Source organism: Arachis stenosperma, chromosome 6 (genome assembly GCF_014773155.1).
Source record: "Arachis stenosperma cultivar V10309 chromosome 6, arast.V10309.gnm1.PFL2, whole genome shotgun sequence".
NCBI lineage: Eukaryota > Viridiplantae > Streptophyta > Magnoliopsida > Fabales > Fabaceae > Arachis > Arachis stenosperma.
In genome coordinates, this window is record NC_080382.1 from 27125064 (window position 1) to 27145748 (window position 20685).

Genomic DNA, 20685 nt, shown 5'->3' on the forward strand with positions numbered 1-20685 from the left:
GGATTCTTTAACCGGAATCTTCGTGGTATAAGCTAGAACTGATGGCGGCATTCAAGAGTATTTTCTATTTAATTTTATTATTTGTTTAATTGCTTCCATTTAATTTCAATTACCATGTTCCCTTTTTACTTCTTTTATAAGTTTATGAAAATGGCATCCATGTCAATGGAGTAGGCTCTCAACTTGACTTTGGAGTTAGATTAATATTTGGAGACCCTTGAGTTGGAAGACTCAAGAGTTAAATTGTAATTGGATTTATTGTTGGTTAGCTCTCTAGTTACTAACGCTAATCCTTCCCAAGGGAGAGGATTATGACTTGTGAATAGAAGTTGGCTCCCTACTTGACCTTCCTTTATTCGGTGAGGGTTAACTAAGTAGAAACAACAACCTATTACTAATTAATCTTGGGAAACCCAACAAGGATAGAACTTCCGAGTAATCTTCTCCTAGTCAAGGCTTTTTAATTTAATGACATAAAACCTCTTGTTAATTTCCATTGCTTTAATTTATAATTAATTATTTTTTCATTCCTCACTCTAAAAATTCCCAGAAAAACCCATAACCAATAGTAACACACCTCCCTGCAATTACTTGAGAGACAACCCGAGGTTTGAATACTTTGATTTATTTTTATTGGGTTTGTTATTTGTGACAACCAAACTTTTGTATGAAAGGATTCTTTGTTAGTTTAGAAGCTATACTTGCAATGAGAACTTATTTGTGAAATTCTAGACCACGCAAGAATCCGTTCATCACATACACACATACGTCTTCATTTAAACTTAAAGATCTGACAATTCTCTAAGTTTAGTGTGTGTAGAAAAACAAGGGAACAGTTGATACGGAGGATGAGGAAGATGATAATAATGAATAAACTTGGTAACTTTACTTTATTTTTGGTGGTTAGTTTTCTTTCGTGTTCTTTTCTTTCTTTTACTTTGTTTTTATTTTTCTTTTTTTTATACATCTTGTTTCTTTTTCTATTTTCATTATTCTTTTTAGCGCTTATAACTTGTACTTGTTCTTTGCCAATCCACTGACATAACAGGAGTGATTTTTAATGAAAAAATTTGAATAACAAGGAAGTGTAATTAAAACGTGGTGATTATTAATAGTATGATTATATTTCATAGACCTAAAGTATTTGAATGGATCTTGAGAAAGAGGGAGATAGAATCTCCAGAAACAAAGTTTTGGAGAATATTATGAGATTCTAACGTCCAATTCCTTGAAGCAGTTATAAAAAAATGGTATGGAAAGATAAAAAGTTCTAAAGTTATAAGATTCTAAGCACCAATGACTAGAGCCAGTTTTGTGCCTGTGATGCTTATTATTTTAAGGCGAGACTTGGACAAGTAAATTCGAGGAATGTCTCATCACCCGATAACTTGGGTCAACTTGCTCGATATTGTCAATTGAAAGTTCACATTAAAGAGTTGCCATGAAACAAAGCATTTAGAATCGAAAAAGGCTCTCAGAATCTATGCTTGGATGAACAAATTCCTAACTATATACTTGTGGTGTGACCATGTCAAAGAGAGACTTGGGTAATTTGATCTGAAGGGTTCTTTATCACCCGGTAACTTGGGCAATCTGCCCCGAAATTATCGATTGAAAACCCACTAAGAGCTGCCTTGAGACAAAGCACTTAGAGTCAAGAACTTCAAACATCTTTTTTCGGTTCAATTGCTAAGTAAACTGCTTCAAGGATCATACAATTTTAAAAGGACTCTTATAATACAATTCGGAAATTCAGTTCTTCAAGATTCTTGATTCCAAATTTTTTAAGGCTCATAAGATAAGAGAAGCCCGCTTATAATCACAGAGATTATTATGAACCCCACTTTTATTTGGACTTGAATTTATAAAATTTCCAATTCTTTCCATTAAGATAAACTCTATTTACTTTTCTTTTTTACTTGAGGACAAGCAAAGTTTAAGTTTGGAGTTGTGATTCCTAGGTATTTTTAGTTGTTTTAAAGTTTTTTTTTTATTATTTTCTTAGAATTAAATCAAAGTTCTTATGTTTTTAGCGAAGTTTTGATGACAAATCATATGTTTGGAGTTATTTCAAATTATTGTGTTTTCAGGCCATCTTTAAGAAAATCAGGATAAAATTTATAATGAAAACACAAGTGCACTTCGAGAGAAGCTGGCACCAGGCTTTAGGAGGTCAAGTCCAATGCCCAATCTCCACACACACACACACACACACACACACACACACACACACACACACACACACAATTAATAGGGATAAGTATGATTTTGGTCTCCAACATAGAGGCTAAAAATTTATTTCGTCCTCAGTCTTTTTTTTGCTCCAAAATGGTCCCCAAGGTTTCACTTTGTTTTAAAATCGTCCTTCGGATAAAAATACCCTTCCTTCTCCCTTCATTCCAAAATCAACCACCACCACCACTAGAACAGAAATCTACGCCCAACCAGAACCACCACCAGTATCATCATGGTCATCATCATCATCATTAGCAGAAAAATCAAGCAACATGCACTTTAAACAATAATCAACAACCAGAAATTTCACAAAAATCCAGTTCAAAAGAAGAAGAAGAAGAAATGGTGGTGGTGTGGTGGTGCAGGGCAGCAGGGCGGCAGGGCATCATCATCAGAAAATTCAAACAATATGCACTTTGAATAATAATCAACAAATTCAGCAACAACAATATTCCAAATTCAAATTTTATCAACAACAATACTCGACAACAAATTTCACAAAAAATCTAAAATTTCACAAAAAATCCAATTCAAAGAAGAAGAAGAAGAAGAAGAAGAAGAAGAAGAAGAAGAAGAAGAAGAAGCTGGTGGTGGTGCGGTGGTGTGGTGCGGCAAGACGGTAGGGCAACAAGGCGGCAGGGCGGCAAAGAAGAAGAAGAAGAAGAAGAAGAAGAAGAAGAAGAAGAAGAAGAAGAAGAAGCTGGTGGTGGTGCGGTACGGTGCGGCATGGCGGCATGGCGGCGAAGAAGAAGAAGAAGAAGAAGAAGAAGAAGAAGAAGAAGAAGAAGAAGAAGAAGAAGAAGAAGTTGGTGGTGGGGTGCGGTGCGGCAGGCGGCAGGGCGGTAGCGCGGCAGAGCGGCAGTGCAGTGGTGCGGCGGTAAGAAGAAGAAGAAGAAGAAGAAGAAGAAGAAGAAGAAGAAGAAGAAGAAGAAGAAGAAGCGGGCGGCGGGCGGCGGTGTGGCGGTGGGCGACGGTGTGGCGGCATGGCGTCCCCCTTCTCTCCCCCCTCCACCCTTCCCTCCCCTCCTTTCTCGCCCCCCTTTCTTTCTTTCTCTCCCCACCCACCCCGCTTCTCTGTATCCCTTTCTTTCTTTTTTATTTTATATTTATTTTATTTTAAAATTATTTTAATGAGGGTTAAATTGGTAATAAAAAAATAACATTGGTAAAAAGGACGATTTTAGAACAAACTGAAATCTTGGGGACCATTTTATAGCAAAAAAAAAGGCGGGGGACGAAATAAATTTTCGGCCTCTACATTAGGGACCAAAATCATACTTTTCCCTAATTAATAGAATGAAGTATTAACCGAGAAGTCTAAAAAGATTTAAAAGAAAATTCCGAGCGTAACACACATGTATCGATGAGAAGCGTACAGATAAGCAGGGTAAAATAAGACACAAAATCATACTTTATTGCCTGGCTTGGTGCTAGCCAGTTTGGAGAGAGCATTAACTCAGCAATTGAGTTCCCAGATTATATGCTTAATCTCTACTTCTTGGAATTGGGTTAGCTACCTCTTCATGTTGGGATATTTGGCTTAGTAATCCTTATTTATCGGAAAGGTTATCACGTGAAAGTCACTAAACACTGTGACTTTCGATGTTCTGGCCTCTTTGGCTAGCCTTAAGCCCGCTAGCATGGCTTCGTATTCAGCTTTATTAAAAGTTCTACCCGAGTTCCTTCTTCATTCTCAAGAATAATTCCAGCCCAACTACTAGCTTTATTTGATGAGCCGTCCACATACAGATTCTAGGTTGTAGAACTCCCTTGTAGTTCTCCTGTGTATTCAACTAAGAAGTCATCCAGGTATTGCGACTTGATGGCTGTCTGAGCTTTATACTTCAAATCAAACTCAGACAGTTTCACAACCTATTATAACATTCACCCTGCAATATCCATCTTTTGGAAGATATGCTTCATGGGTTGGTTAGTTTGGAATTTAATGGTGTGAGCTTGGAAATAAGGTTGCAATCTTTTATAGGCTAAAACGAGGGCATAGGTGTAACGACTCAATTTTCGACAGGTCCAGATCACTGCCAGTCATCAGGTGTCACTTCTCAGTAACCCTATGAAAATCTATACTCAATAATATTTACTACATATGAGCCTTTCGTACTAACGAAATCGCGTATGTTAGCTTATTTTTATCATATGCTTTTCTTAACAAACCCGTTAGCAACAACCAAAAACATCATCAGAGATATACAATATAAAATAAATACCAAACTAACAGCAAAATCTAAAGCAACAAGATTACAGAAAACTCTCATACTTATATAAATCTCAAGTTAGTTCATACAAACTTGACATATTTAGTTGCACACACACACAACTGACAACTTTTCAAATACCTAGTTCATATAGAAAATTCTTACGCTAGTACTCGGACTACAAGAAAAGAAAATATCAAGTTTTATCCCTCAAAAATACTACAGAAGTGAGGGAAAGCAAAGTCTAAGGTATGAAGACCATCTATCCTACATTCTTTTCACTATCGAGGCACAAGTCTGTAGACCTCATCTCAGGACTAGTCTCGAGCATCTCCTGTAGGGTCCGGAAACACATGCTCCTCTGGTACCTTTTCTAAATATAACTCGATCCAGTGGCGGCAATGAAGTCGGAATCCTCCATCTGTGGGGAAAAGGGAAAAGGAAGGGATGAGAACCTATATGGTTCCCAGTGAGGTGTAGCACGGAAAAACTATCTCTCTCGTAAGATCTAGAGTTCTGATTCTAGCACGATGACTCGCTTACTAAATCTCTTGACTATTTCTGTATCGTAGGTTCTGTTATAACTCTATCTTGGCATCTTCCATTGGGGTTAATGCCGCTCTTTATGCTATTCTCTATGACTGTTATTCCTAGTTTTACTATCTTATTCTAAGCTTTAGAAAAATTAGAAATCATCATTTGGTTTGTGTTTTTATTTTCTATTTTTATTTTTAGTATTTTTTTAATTTTATAAAAAAAAGTAAAAATAGTAATAACAATAAAATTTTGAGTAAAATATTGTTTTTGCCCCCAACGTTTGGGTTAAGTCCCAAAGTTGTCTCTAACATTTAAATCGTCTTATTTAAGTCCCTAACGGCTAACGTTTCAAAATTGACTCAATGTTATCCTGCCGTTAGGGATCTGTTAACATAATTGACGACGGCACAAAATTGAGATGATATTGAAATGTTAGGGACTTAAATAGAACGAAAACATTGGGGACAAAAACGATAAAAATAAGTAAATTTTAATTTTATCTTTTAATAATATCAATTTTTTACAGTACATATATAGTTATTCAATTATTTTTAATCGCATCTAAGTAAATTCACTTAATCATATTACTTTCATTCTAAATAAATTTATTCTTTTATAATTTTACTCTTAAATATTTTTACTCATCATAAAATATTTGTAGAATGACTAGTACATAAACTTGCAAAAAAGAAAAAAATGATACATATACAATAAAGTATAAATTGTATCTTTTGTCTCTAATGTATCGAAATTCTTTAATGTTTAATTTAGTTAAATTTTATTTTTAATAATTTTGATCTTTTCTTCAATAATTTCAATTTTTTTACGACAAATAATTACATAATTTATTTTTAAATTTTGTTCTTAATAAAAAATAAATTCACTTAGAAAAAATAATGTGATTAAAAATAAAATTAAAAAATAATTGAATAATTATTTACAGTAAAAATTTGATATTATTGAAGAATAAAATTAAAAATAAAGTTTAACCAAATTAAATATTAAAAAATTTCGATACATTAGAGATAAAAGGTATCATTTATACTTTATTATATATGTATCATTTTTTTCTTTTCCGCAAATTTATGCACTAGTCATTATACAAATATTTCATGATAAGTAAAAATTTTTAAGAGTAAAATTACAAAAAAATAAATTTATTTAGAATGAAAGTAATATGATTAAGTGTAATTTACTTAGATGCGATTAAAAAATAATTGAATAACTATATATGTACCGTAAAAATTGATATTATTAAAGGATAAAATTAAAATTTATTTCTATGTATTATTCTAGATATAATCTTCCCCATATTCATCTAAGAGGTCGTGAGTTTGAGTCTCCATATCTTTGGTAAAAAAAATTAAAAGAATATATAACAATTGATAATATGATATTACATAACTAATTTCTTTAAATTTTTTTTTTTGGTTAACTAATATATAAAGGTTCGTTCATTTCAGCATTTAAATTAATATTTGTTATTTTGACTTAAAAATATAAGTGATAAAATGATGGTTGTTAGTACAAATTAAAGATAAAACGTTTAATAAAACAATTTTAATATGAAATTTGGGCCTAGTCCAATAACCCATGTGGTCATGTATGTGTATGAGAAGAGTGCCGCCGAAGAGCCTTAGCTCAGGTGGTATTTCACCCTCTCCCCACCACTAAAGTCTAGAGTTTAAACTCTAGAAGATGCATTTGAGGGAAAAATGTGATAAATGTGTGAGGAGTGTGTGAGTGTGTTGTGTATCTAGAATTGGGGGTTGTCCAATCCATTGAGGTATCTAGAATTGGGGGTTGTCCAGTCCACTGACCAAAAAAAAAAAAAAGAAGAAGAAGAGTGCCCTAATACCCAACCAAAAAACAAAAAAAGTGCCGTAATACGTACTGTACTAAATCAATGATCTTCTTTTTCTTGAATTGTGCCACCACTGCCTTCATATGCTTCCTACAACAAAGAAGACGGAAGGTTAAGCGCGACGGACATGGAGACCAGCATGACGACGGACGACGGGCAAAGCGCGGCTAAACTGAAACTGGCGACTCAAAGAAAATCACGATTGCCTAGTGAGCGGAGGGGTTGGAGCACGACGAGAAGGGTGGCGCAGGAGCACGACTATCCGACGACTGTGGGACGGTGGCGGCGGTGGAAGCTATGGTTTTTCTATTTCTTTGAGAAGGGAAAAAATTTCAATCTCTGATTGTCTGAAGCAGTGAAGCCTGAAGGAGAGTGAGGCTTCTATGTTTTCAATTTTCATTTTTTCTTTTTAATTTCAAACCCAAAACGACGTCGTTTTAAAGTTGGAAATTGATAACTGACCAAATTTCGATTCAGACCGACCGGCCGATTTTTGTCTGATTTAATGGTTCCAGGACGATTTTTAAAATTGCTATTTTATTTATTGGACCAAATTAAAATAACTTTCGATTTTCAGCCGATTCGATCCCATTTTTAGAACAATAATATATAAAATAATAAATAAAAACACAAAATTATAATTGTATTTTAATATAAATTTTAAAATATACAAATTAAAAAATATAATATCAATTAAAATTTTATAATCAAGATGATTAAATTCGACAATTAGAATGAAAAAAATCAATTAATTAAAAGTTAAAAATTTAATTTGAATAATTTAAAATTTAGTTTCCAATTTTTAAACTAAAAGAAATTGATGAAGCCTTTAAATTTTTTAATAAGAAAAATTATTTGGACATATAGTTTTGATGATTAGAGTTTAAAATTCTATTAATTGAAAAATAAATACAATTAATAATTTAATTTTAATATATTGAATTTTAGTTTTAAATTTTTATAAATTAAAAGAAATTAATGAAACCTTTAAAATTTTTAATTAAGGAAATTATTTAGACATAATAAATTAATGACGATAGTTTCCAATTTTATAAATTTAAAGAAATTAATGAAACCTTTAAATTTTTGGTTAAGAAAATTATTTACACATAATAATAAATTAATGATGATAGCTCCCAATTTTATAAATTAAAAAATATTAATGAAACTTTTAAAATTTTTAATTAAAGAAACTTTTTTAGACATGATAATAAATTAATGATAATAGTTTATAATTTTAAATTTATTTTATTTTAGTACTTTAAAATCTCTATGCTACTTTCATTAATTCACTCCAAACCGTAATCTTAAAAGTTAAACATCCGTATTCTCACTCTTACACTCACACTCTCTAACCACACATACAGAAAAAAGAATTTTGACACTCACTCACACTCTTGCAAGTCCTAATGACACACAGTCACATAGAAAGATAGGAAAGATACCAAAAAACAAAAAAGATACATGAAATAGATATTCAAAGAGAGAAAAATAGAAGAAAAAAGAAGAAGGCACTAGCGATGAGGAAGGATACTGCCATTTCCCACACCAAACGATAGTGAGATAGCGACAGAGAGAAAGACAAAGGGAAGAATGAAGAGAAACATAATGAGGTGCACAAGGGGAAGAAGGAGAAGAGGGAGGTGACAACGGTACTAGTGAGAGATGTCGTCACTGCTGCTAAATAGAGAGAGTTAGAGTAAAGAGATACTGATATGAACGAAACATCAAAGAGGCAAAGAAAAGCGCCAATGATGGTGGTGATGGAAGCTATCGCCTGCTACCATCGCTAGCAATGACGGCGGTGGTTGGGTAATACAAAGGAAAAAGATGAGACATTTTTAGATTTGTGCATTCAAAATTTCAAATTGTGATTAAGGGTTTCAGTTTATAATCTCTTCCCTCTCCCTCCCCCCCCCCTTTTCATTTTTTTTTCTAAAGTATGAACAATGGACAACAAAATGACATAGTTTATGAGAGTAAATTCCCATAGTGATCCCTGAAATTCATGCTATTACTCAATGTAGTCTTCGAGATTCTAATTTTACTATTGAAATCCTCCATATTCAGTTCTGGGCACCATAGTGATTCTTGGACATCTTTTTGGTGATGAATCAGCTACCGCAGCACTGACGTGACTTCACTTTGCCATGTTAGATGTTATAACGACTAGCTTAGCTAGCAACATTGCGATTTAAACCCAATTTGGTCCTTCCCCACCTATTTAACCCTAACTTTCCAAATCTTCAGAAAGTGACTTTCTTCTTCTTATGAATGATGGTAGTGGTAGCACTGCAGCTGGAAGCTCTATTCACTCACAATCTAATGGCTACTGGACGAGAATCCAAAATAAAAGCAGAAACTTGCGGGTGTCAAAATGGTGTGGTTATGGCTGCCATTCGGTTCTCAAGTACTCTGAAACAAATTCAAATCAAAACAAACAATTTTTTTATTGTTCTAAATATAATGTGAGTTAACATCGTTACATGTATTATTATCAAACATCTTCTTGTCACTATTCTTCTCGGAGGTTTGAGTAAGTTTGTTATATGTTTGGTTGATTATAAGCAAATAGAAAGAGATGGTGTGGGATTTTTGTGTGGGCAGAAACTGAACAAGATGAACTAGTTAGGAAACCATGATTTATTAGGGACAATCATAAAGTGAAGATGAACTTTGATTGGAAGCTTTGGAGGTTAGAAAAAGATGTTAGGAGTCAAAAATTGGCTGTCCAGTTTTTAGTGGTAATTGTTTATGTATTGATAGTATTGATGGTGACCTTGTATTGTAAACTATGAGTGAAAAGAGTTGGTGGATAATGTATATATTGAATGAATGATGAGTAGAAATATAAAAACCTGGTTATGGAATAAAAATATGCTTAAATGGTGTTTGTTGATGTAATGAATCCTATTTAATAATAAATTTAATGTAGTTTTTCATTCTCCAAAAAGAAGAGAATTTGGTGTAGAGAATGCTACCGAGAAGAAGGCTAAATGCAAATATTGTAGTAGTTTAATATAATATGGGAATGGAACCAGCTCAATGGGTGGTCATATGAAAAGATACAAGCAAAATTCTAATAATAATTTAAATAAAAGAAGAAAAACAACGATGACACCGACTATAAATGAGCGTGGTATTTTAAATTCACCCAGTGCTGCCAAATTTGACTAAGAGGAGGCTTGAAGGGCACTTGTGAAAATGTTTATTGGGAAAGAGCCACCATTTTGCTTCGTTGAGAGCCCAAAATTTCAAAGATTTTTTCATGCCCTACAAGCAAGATTCAAAGTTCCTTCACAAATTACATTATCACGTGACATTAGAGCTCTTTATACTGAAAAGAAGACGAAGTTGCAAGATTTTCTCTCGACAAATTGTGGTAGAGTATGTCTAACAATTGACACTTGGACTTCAATTCAAAACTTTACTTATATGAGTTTGACAGCACATTTTGTGGATCTGGATTAGAAATTATATAAAAAATATTTAATTTTTGTCAAGTGACAAGTCATTCAGGAGAGATTATAGGAGAGACAATTAAATCGTGTTTAAATAATTGGAATTTGAATCGGATATTTAGTGTGACAGTTGATGATGCATCGTCTAATGATATTGCAATTAAATATCTGAAGCAGCGATTAAATTCTTAGAATATCATTATTTTGAATGGTGAATTTATTCACATGAGGTGTTTTGTATATATTCTAAACTTAATTGTAAAAGAAGGATTGAAAGAGATTGATGAATTAGTCTTAAAAATTTGTAGTAGAGTAAAATATGTTAGATTTTGCCCATCTAGAGCCACTAGGTTTCAAAAGTGTGTTGAACTAGAAAAAATTCAATATAAAGGCTTGAATTGCATGGATGTTGAAACTAGATGGAACTCTACCTATCAAATGTTAGAGGTAGCTTTGAAGCATCACAAAGCATTTGAGTTGCTTGCTTTGAAAGACAATACCTATATAGGAAAAATGAATAGAGAAAAAGAGAAAGGTATGCCTTCTGGTTTAGACTGAAAGTATCCTTAGTCCATTGTACCATTTTTATGAGTGTTCAGTGATGCCACTGTACGTATTCTGGTACCTTATGTATTACCAGTGATATGTTATGAAGGAAGTATTTGTAATTGGATGATTTATTCATCATTCTTGTGCTTCTATTGATTTTAGTACTATGTCAATGGCGAAAAAGATGAGAGTTAAGTATGAGAAGTATTAGGACAATCCTAATTCAGTGAATATGTTGTTATTGATTGTTATCGTACTTAATCCAATGCAAAAGATTGAATATGTCAATTATTTCTTGGATTACTTATTTGGAGAAAAAAAGGGGGAGAATTAAAGTCAAAATTGTTCAAGTGCATAAAGTTACTTTATCAGCAATACCAAATTTCTGAGGAAGCAAGTGAAGCTAATACACAAGATGTTCAAGCTAACAACATTAATATTGATTTTCATGACATGGAATTTTTTCTGTAAACAACCGGTCGTAGAACAAATACAAGATCTGAACTTAATAGATATTTACAAGAAGAATGTAAGCCATACTCCATAAATTTGATATCCTAAATTGGTGGAAGATCAACTCAACCCGATTTTCAATTCTTGAAAATATGGCTCGTGAGGTATTAGCTATACTTGTTTTTATAGTAGGTTTGGAATCTGCATTTAGTACTAGAGGAAGAGTCTTCAATCCATATTGTAGTTTCTTAACACCTAAAATGGTAGAGGCCTTAGTTTGCACAGTAGATTAGTTTAAGGAAGATCTTTTCAATTTCTCTACTTTAGATGATGATGATGATGATAAAGTTCTTCAACAAATTGAGCAAGGTATGGAATTTTTTTCATATTTTTTCTCATTTTATTTTATTTTTGTCGTCTTACTATTTTAGAATTTAGGTATTAGTTACCAATTTAAAGTTGTTGAATATAGACTTGATAATTAATTTGTTTCCCTTGGTACATATATTTTCTTCTAATGATGGTATTTGTTCTATGATGGCATCAATTGATAATCTTGATGATGACTAGGTATATTTAGTAATCACATTTAGTTTTATACTTTTATTCAAAGATTTGTCTCAAAATAACAAAGATATATTTTGTTATTTGCAGATATATTTTTCTCAAAGGTCGTAATTGTTTGATGATTTTATTGGCATCTTTTGATATTTTGTGGTTGTTATTTTAGAAAGATTTTTCAATGGTATTCTTTTGATGTTTTGAGAATGATTAAATGTTATATAGATTAGTTATTGTCATTAGACTTATAAAGAACCAAATCCTAGTTGTAATGAACCTATATAGTTTAAAAAGACTTTAGTATTAATTTTATTTTTAAAAAAATTATGGTTTAAAAATTGGATTTCTAAAAACTAGTTTTAAAACTGAATTTTTGGTTAAAAAATATGATTTTTGAGGTTAAAAAATCTTATTTTAAAACTGGATTTTCAAAAAAAAAATCCGAATTTTAAATTTGGATATTAAAAAACTAAATTTAAAACCGGTTTATATATAAAATTGGATTTAAATATTAAAACCGATTTGAAACGGTTTTTAATTTTTCAAACCGGTTTAGAACCGATTTTTCTTTTTTTTATCCAGTTCCAGTTTAGTTTCATGAACCACAAAACTGGTTCTAAAATAAATGCGGTTTGGATTTTTGAAAATCCAAACCGTGCCCACCTACAAAAATACAAACCATGCCCACCCCTAATTCATATGACTCAAATCAATTCTGTCATACTTACCAAGGGTGCAACTCACCCAATCACAGCCTCCGGTCCAATTTTCATCCAACTATCAATAATCAATCAAACTACACAATCATACTCAATATTTCAACAATCACTCCACCTCAATCATTCAACTACACCATCATCAAACAACAACATCAATTATTCAACAATATCATAAGATCATCTAACCTAAGTTTTCACATAACATTATATAGTGTTTACTCGAAACCAAGACCCATACCTTCATTGATGGTGGTTCCAAATCCTTTAAATTTTCTTTCCGATCAAGCCCAAGCTTTAGTTAATGCAACCAAGCCTCAATCTAATTACACCAATATTACACATTTTCAAGCTAGGATTTTTCATATAATTAGAAAAAATCAAAGAAAAAGAGTTCTTTTACCTTTTTCTACATGATCATGAGTCAAAATTCTACTAGAAATTATACTTGACTTTTTCCTAAAGCATCCAAATCACAATGTTCAATACCTCATGCTATCAAAACGCAAATTTAATAGAAAAATAAAAAATGGGTCAGAGTTCTCGCGAGTACTCACCGTAAAAGTTATATAGAATCGAAGATGATGATAAGATAAACACGTGGCCGCAAACGGGTCTTCAATTAGAGCCCCGATTTGTGAGAAAATAGAATTTGAAGTTGAGTGTGAATAGTAATCTAGGGTTTTCTCTTTCTCTCTTCTCATGCTTGAACTCTCCTCTCTTCCTTTGAAAAATGGATGTAATTTTTGTGAAATGAGGGTGAGTTATGTGTTTTTATTTAAGTGGGTGAGGGATATTTTTATCCTTTCGCCCATTGGTCACACCTAGAGCCAAATTTTAAAGAGAAGTGTTCTGATTTCTTATTCTAAATATTTTTCTGGTCAACCTTACTTTTTTACTTTTCTCATACGCAATACCGGACAGACTTAAGTCTGTACAGTTAATTATAACGTCGGTATGATTTTTTCACAAATAATTATATTTTTGCGCTCTAATTAATTTTTAAAGTTAAATCTTCACTGATAAATTTTCAAATTTTAATTTTTAATTTTTATCCCAGTTCAGACAGTTTAAAACCCTCTTAACTTACTCTTAGTTAATCAGTTAATTAATTATCTAATTAATATTTTTTTGGATCTTACATTAGAGGTGTTTAAGATTCAACCCGACTCAAAATTTGGCTAAGACTTAAGGCATATTTTGATAGGTTCAGATTGTTATTTGTACCTGGTGTTATTTTCGGGTTGAGTTTGGGTCATGCTTCAAATCATCTGACCTAATGCAAAATTGTCTTTTTATAATTAAAATGTATATTTTAAATTAAAATTAATAATTAAACATTATATTTTTATACTTCAATTAATTTTTTTATTTTATAGAATATTATATTTACTTTAAAATAATTTATTTTAGTATAAATACGATATAATATTTTTTAAATTTATTTTTTTAAACTTAATTTTGTTAATATATTATATAACATTTATAAATTTGTGTATATATACTAATTTTATATTAATCCGATTTATTTTTGTCTATTTAAATCGAGTCAAAATAGACCTTATTCAATATTAAAATCGAGTTTGGATCCAATTAAATTCAATCTGACTTATGTGCACCCTTAGTTTATTTTGTGAATTGTGATATTTGTTTTTTAAACTTTAAACTTTAAATATTTAAAGTATGTAAAACTAGGGATATATGGTTCTGTTATTTAAGTATGATGTTTAAACTAAAGACTCATAATGTGGTTTATTTTATTGTGTTGATAAATTTCAGGCCATCTTGTACTTTGTGTTTTTACTTATATTCTGATATTTATTCTTTTTTTTTTTTGGGATTGCTATGGTACGATGATAAATTTATACGTACCGATATATTTAAAATATGGACAAATAGTAATAAATCATATGGCATTTTTTTTCTATATCAGTATTTAATTTTTTCTTTTTTAAATATATATTATATCACCACTTTTACTAATACACCCCTTTAATTAAATAAAAATAAAAATATATTTTTTATTTAATTTTATAAAAAGTCTTAAACATCCTTCCTTTATTTGATTAGACAAAAATACCATTTTAAATTAATCAAATTTTAGAATTTAATTAATCTTAATTTTATAGTTTCAAATAATTAAAACAACAAAACAAAAACATATTAAAAAAAACAAAAATCAAAATTGTTCTTCATCTGAATTAAACATATTAAAAAAACAAAAAACCAAAATTGTTCTTCATCTGCGTTCAGAAACCCTCTCGTTCACGCCTCTGAAGGTTTCAGTATTCTTCATCTTCTTCTCTCCTCTTCCTATCCTCGCTCTCTGTCTCTCTCTGCTCAATCTCTCTCATCTGTCTCACTGTGCGTTGCACGCAAGATCTCTTCCTCTCTCCTTTCTTGTCTCGCAATCGAGGTCATCGCCGGCGTTTCAACGTCTCGTGGCCTTCTCTGAGCTCCTCATGTTTAAGTTATGGCTTAAATTATGTTAACCTCTTTTATTTTATGAATTATATGTACTATAGTTGCATTTTGGTGAAGAGGATCCCTTTCTTATGTGCAGATATCTGGCAAGAAAGACCCTCCGATCAGCTCTTCCAAGAATAAGTTAAAAACACTCAGCTGGCAAGAATGGCAAAAACTTGAAAGAGATAGAAAGCAGAAAGAAGATGATGAGCAAACATTAGCAAAAGTGGAAGCTCCAATACCACAATCCAACATTAGGTTTAAGCTGCTCAAACAAATGGGTTATACGCCCGGTGCTGCCCTTGGCAAAGAGGGTTTGGGTAGGGCTGAGCCAGTGGGGATTGAGATTCGGCGATCGCGAGCTGGTATTGGCTTAGATGATCCTCACAAGGAGAAGAGGAAAAAGGAGGAAATCATTGCTGAGAGAAAAAAGAGGAAAGAGGAGGATCTAATGCAAGACTTTGGGTTGAGACAGAAGTCGCGATGGTAGAGTAAGAGAGTTGTAGCCAATTTTCATAAGGCAATGGTTGCCTTTGATCAATTAGATAATAGAGAAATTATTGAACCGAAAAAGAATGAGGATGATGAAGAAGAGGAAGATGAGGAAGAGGAAGAAATAACAGAAGAGGTGCGTAACTAAAAGGTTGTATTTTTGGTTGAACGCACCTTTTAACCATGTTTTGGTATTGATTTATGTAGCATCCTTGAATAACACATGGAAACAGCACAAATGCTTTCTTTTTCTCTTGATCTTAACTGCTCAGGCACACACATTAAGTCAATACACTTCCATTGCTGATTAATTTTCTCCTCGTTATACTCTAAATACCAAGCGATTTAACCAAATATTACTCATTGCACTTTGTCATCATTTGATCCATTTAAGCCGATCCTACCTAGCCATTGAACAAAGCTTACTTGTCGTTGTTGTATTTCTTATACTTTGAAATTCATTCTTGTTGAACTTTGTTAATCTATTCCTGCATTCGTATTTGGTTGCGACTGTGATAGTGATATATGTAATCGATTCAAGATTTGCAAGAAGTTTTGATGAAACTGAGGGATGACCACAATTATTGCCTCTTTTGTGGATGCAAGGTGAGTAAATAACTCACACAGTTACTTTTTGTATATTTATTTTGTAGTAATACTAAAAACCAAACTTTGACACTCTTGAAACTCATAATTATCTATAAATTAAATTTTGATTTTTATATGTTTCGTCAGTATGAATCAAAGGATGCTCTCTTGACCAACTGCCTTGGAACCAATGAAGATAATCACTAACTTGATGGTTTCTAAGATGAACACCTGACTGTGCGTTGTCATCTCTCTTCTTTTTTGCAAAGCACTCATTATCTTCTGGGTTCGGGTCCTCTTCGTCACCCAGTCGCCCTTGGTAAGTCCATGCATCATCACTTCCTTTGTTCTCCCTTTCCCAGATTCCCTTCTCTTTGTATTTTGAGATGATGTTGAATTGGTAATCCATTAATTTGTTAGTGATTGAATCTTGAATTTGTTGCTGTGTTGCTGAATAATCACCGAGTTTAATTTTTTTTCTTTGCTAAAAATCATCAGAGTTGAATTTGTTACTGATTATTAGGATTGTTGACTGATTATTTGATCTTGCCTAGCTTGTTGGATGATTATTTGATCTTTCTCAAGTTTTCGTATAAGTTCTGGCCAAGTGGATCCGAAAGGGAATTATTTATATATGCTCACGAGCGACGAGGCTACTACACATTTTGGCAGGTTTTTTTTTGTAACTTCCCTCATTGGATGCCAGTTCATGTTTCCATAATGTAATTTAATACTGTGTTCTATTTTGCTCTCTCTGTTTATGTTTTGTTTCTCATGTCAATGAAACTTGAAGCTATTGTCATCTGATCTACTGATTAGGATTAGGGTGAATAGATAACAAACTTTACAATATGTGTTCTATGTGAAATAGTTTGCATATGAAATACTTTATCCCACATGGTTGAGCACTAGTTGGATCATTTGATGCTGTTGGTTACTTAAAAAATTTTTGAACCATGTGGCCTCTCAACTTAAGATTCTGGCTATGCCACTGTTAATAGGACTCTCACCTAATGTTTTCTGGAATGTGCTTATGTTGATAATGCATCTTTACTTCTCCGGATGAAGGCTTATGATTTGATTTCAATATGAAGCCATGGTGGGTACTGACTTCTTGTTGTAACAGGGCACTGGCCTGGTGGCGTTAGTGGAATGTTAGTAGGGGGTTCTGCTGCTGCAGCCGCTATGTATGGTGCTCACCATTCGACTCATGGTCATTATGGTCATCATCATGGGTTCTTTGGTCATGGAAAGCTTAAGCATGGCAAATTCGGCAAGCGTTGGAAGCATGGCATGTTCAAGCGATGGAAGTGATACTGTGGCCAATATGGTGTATGGTCATGACTCATGAGGGTTTGCAGTGCATGCAATGAAATAGTTTAACACTATTTTGTCAATTATTTTTGTTTTGCCTTTTGTGATTATGTGTGTGATTCCTGTATATATGTATATAAGAAAGCCATCTTCCTTGATGAGTTTGTATAGAATGGTTCAACAATTATTAAATGCAACAACATTAATTTGCAGGCCAATTCAATGACTCCTCCCTTTATATAGCAAGCTTCCCATTCAACAAATTCATCACAACTAAGCAATTAAATACATAACATCATTTATAAGAGATTAGCGCTCACAAACACAGAGAAAAAAGAATAAGAAAGAAGAGGGCATCAATAGTAAGGTATACTATGAGGCACAAAATGAAAGCAATCTACTTCCTTGTTAGTTTGTTGGCTTTGGCATCCTCTTTTGCATCAGTCTATGATCCCAATCCACTGCAAGATTTCTGTGTGGCTCTCAATGACACCCAAAATGCTGGTATATATCATTACATATTCAAGTATCAAACTCCTTTCAATATATATGGTTAAGCATCGTTATAATTAATTCTTCTTAATTTCTTATTTTGCAGTATTTGTGAATGGAAACATTTGCAAAGACCCTAAAGTTGTATTAGCTGAAGATTTTTTCAAGCATGTAGATCCTGGGAATGTTGTCAACAAACTTGGCTCAAACGTGACTCCTGTTAGTGTTAACGAACTACCCGGACTTAACACACTCGGCATATCACTTGCTCGCCTAGATTTTGCACCTAAGGGTTTAATCCCTCCTCACACTCACCCTCGAGCCATAGAGATTTTTACTATTGTTGAAGGCACTCTCTTTGTTGGATTTGTCACTTCCAATCAAAACAACACCAACTGTCTTTTTACTATAGTGCGCAACAAAGGTGATGTGTTTATGTTCCCAATTGGTCTCATTCATTTCCAACTGAACGTGGGTTATGGCAACGCTGTTGCTATTTCTAGTCTTAGCAGTCAGAATCCAGGTGTTATCACAGTTGTAAATGCTGTTTTCCACCTATTTCTCCTGAAGTTTTGACTAAAGTTTTTCAAGTGGATAAAAATGTAATTAACTACCTTGAAAAACAGATCTGATACAATAATAACTAATTTGATAAAGTGAAGCACCATCATTTCATTCTATTTGTACGATATATTGCTTTGAATCTGACAATTCATATATGATAATAAATAACAAATTTGTTGTATTTGATTCAACTTTTGGTTCATTTGAGTTTTAGTGAAAAGTTATTAGTCCCTCCCCCCTTCTTTCTTTTTTTGTATATCTTGTTAATGTTCTAGTTAATTAATCAAGAGCATTGCAAAGCCAAAACACAATAAATTACTCATCCATGATTGCTAGCAATGTAGATTCCACATTTTAAAATATCCTCTTTCAAGATTCCTCACCTACAAAATTTAGAACAATGCATCTTATAAACTACATACTATCTAAAACTATCTGTTGTAAGAAAAAATTTGATACATTTATAATTTGAGGCAAAGGAGAGGGAGTATTAAACTCACCCAGCGAGCTATGTCAAATAAAGGGCAAGTCATGCGAACAGACTTAAGCTTATTAGTGAGAGCTTGAAGCTTTGGGCAACTCAAGGCCAGTGATACTGCCCTCTCTTCATACTCTTTCATGCTACATGGTTGGTTTCACACACAACAGTTAGTTAGTTATAAACAGAAAGGTAACAATAACTGTCCATATCAGTAATCAAGAAAATATCTCTCACCTGGGAATGATCATCTACTCCCCAAGTCCAGTAGCAAGACAGAGTGATCCGGCAACTCGAGTAGCCATTTTCTCCATAGGTAGAGTGATCATAGGCAAACCCGCCCATAATATATCTGTTCCTGTTGTGTGCACATTGCATAAAGGCCTAAAACAATGCAATAAGAGTATTAAAACAAAAGAATCCGTAAGCAAATAACAGAAAACAATCTAGTACATCAAAGAGAGGACAAGAAGTAGACATGAAATTACGTGTCAAGAAATAAGTCTGCTAAAGCACTTCGCCTGATATGTTCATTCTTTATTGCAACATCTGTGAAAATAATTTGGTCTGGTTGTAACCCTTGTGCAGCAGCATCTGAAAGAAGGCCATCAATAAAAGAATGACATAATCAATTAGAGAGTGTCAAAATCATTCTCGTAAACGTAGTTTGTGTGTGTGTGTGTGTGTATATAATGTGTATAGTAAATTAGTCACACTAATTATTCGGTGCATTGAAAGAGGGTGTCCATTAGATTCAATAGCTTGCTTCTAAATACACTCTTCTTTTGTTTTCTTGTTCAGTTGATTGAATTGGCAAAGAGGAAGAAATTTTTCCATTCATCCAATTTGACTAGGTTATGTTATTTGCTTAGGTACCCTAAATATTTTACTTTCTCCTTAATTAAGTATGACCTTTTAGCATTCATTCTTGTATTGGAAAAGATAGTAACAACTTTGATCTAACATATCTCTGAACATAGAATATTTGTTTTATGGAAATAAGCTATAAATTACTTGTTAATTTTATAAAATACATTTAAAAAATTAACAAATGATTATATAAATATATATTGTGCCTAATTGCTTAACTATCGTACCAAAATAGGAAGAAACAAAAAGAAAAGAAGAAAATCTTATTCGTTAGATTAATACACCACTTGTGTTATAGCTTGTGCTCCCAACATAATTTAATGGTCAAGGAGAATCAACATAATTTAACTTGTGTGCTCCCAATATAGAAGCGGCCAGGTCGCAGTCCATTCCTATCCAGTGTAGCTCCAAGATAGTGACCATCAGTAACTATAATGATATTAGATCAAATTAGTGCCAAATTGTAAAGCCAATGTCGAGAGGACATGCACGTGATATATAATCAGAGTCCAACAAAAAATTTACATGATATAAGAGCTGGTCCATCCCATGGCTCCATGAGAGCTGAATAGTATTCATAAAATGCTTTACGTTGAGGATCCACATTTTTATCATTTTGCCATGCCTCAGGAATCATCATCATAACAGCTTTAGGAAGACTTTTTCCATATTGAACCAAAAACTCAAGCACGCCATCAAAAGCTCCTGGAAAAGAATAACTACCCATTAGATTCAGTATGTAAATATAACCTAGTCAAAAAAATAAAAACACAAATTTAAAATAAAATAAAAAGGGAAAAATTTTTACCTGAATCAGATGAATTTGCATTGA

At 32.7% G+C, this 20685-nt stretch overlaps 1 protein-coding gene and 1 pseudogene across 1 annotated transcript; both read left to right on the top strand.

Annotated features, from left to right (window-relative positions):
- The first annotated feature begins 6976 nt into the window (after positions 1-6976).
- On the top strand, positions 6977-16342 carry LOC130933928 (uncharacterized; annotated as a pseudogene).
- A 1493-nt stretch (positions 16343-17835) lies between these two features.
- LOC130936369 (germin-like protein subfamily 1 member 7) lies at positions 17836-18517 on the top strand. The gene is made up of 2 exons (XM_057866434.1): positions 17836-17953; positions 18048-18517. Exons 1-2 carry the CDS (start codon positions 17836-17838, stop codon positions 18515-18517), a joined length of 588 nt encoding a protein of 195 aa, XP_057722417.1.
- Positions 18518-20685: the final 2168 nt, after the last annotated feature.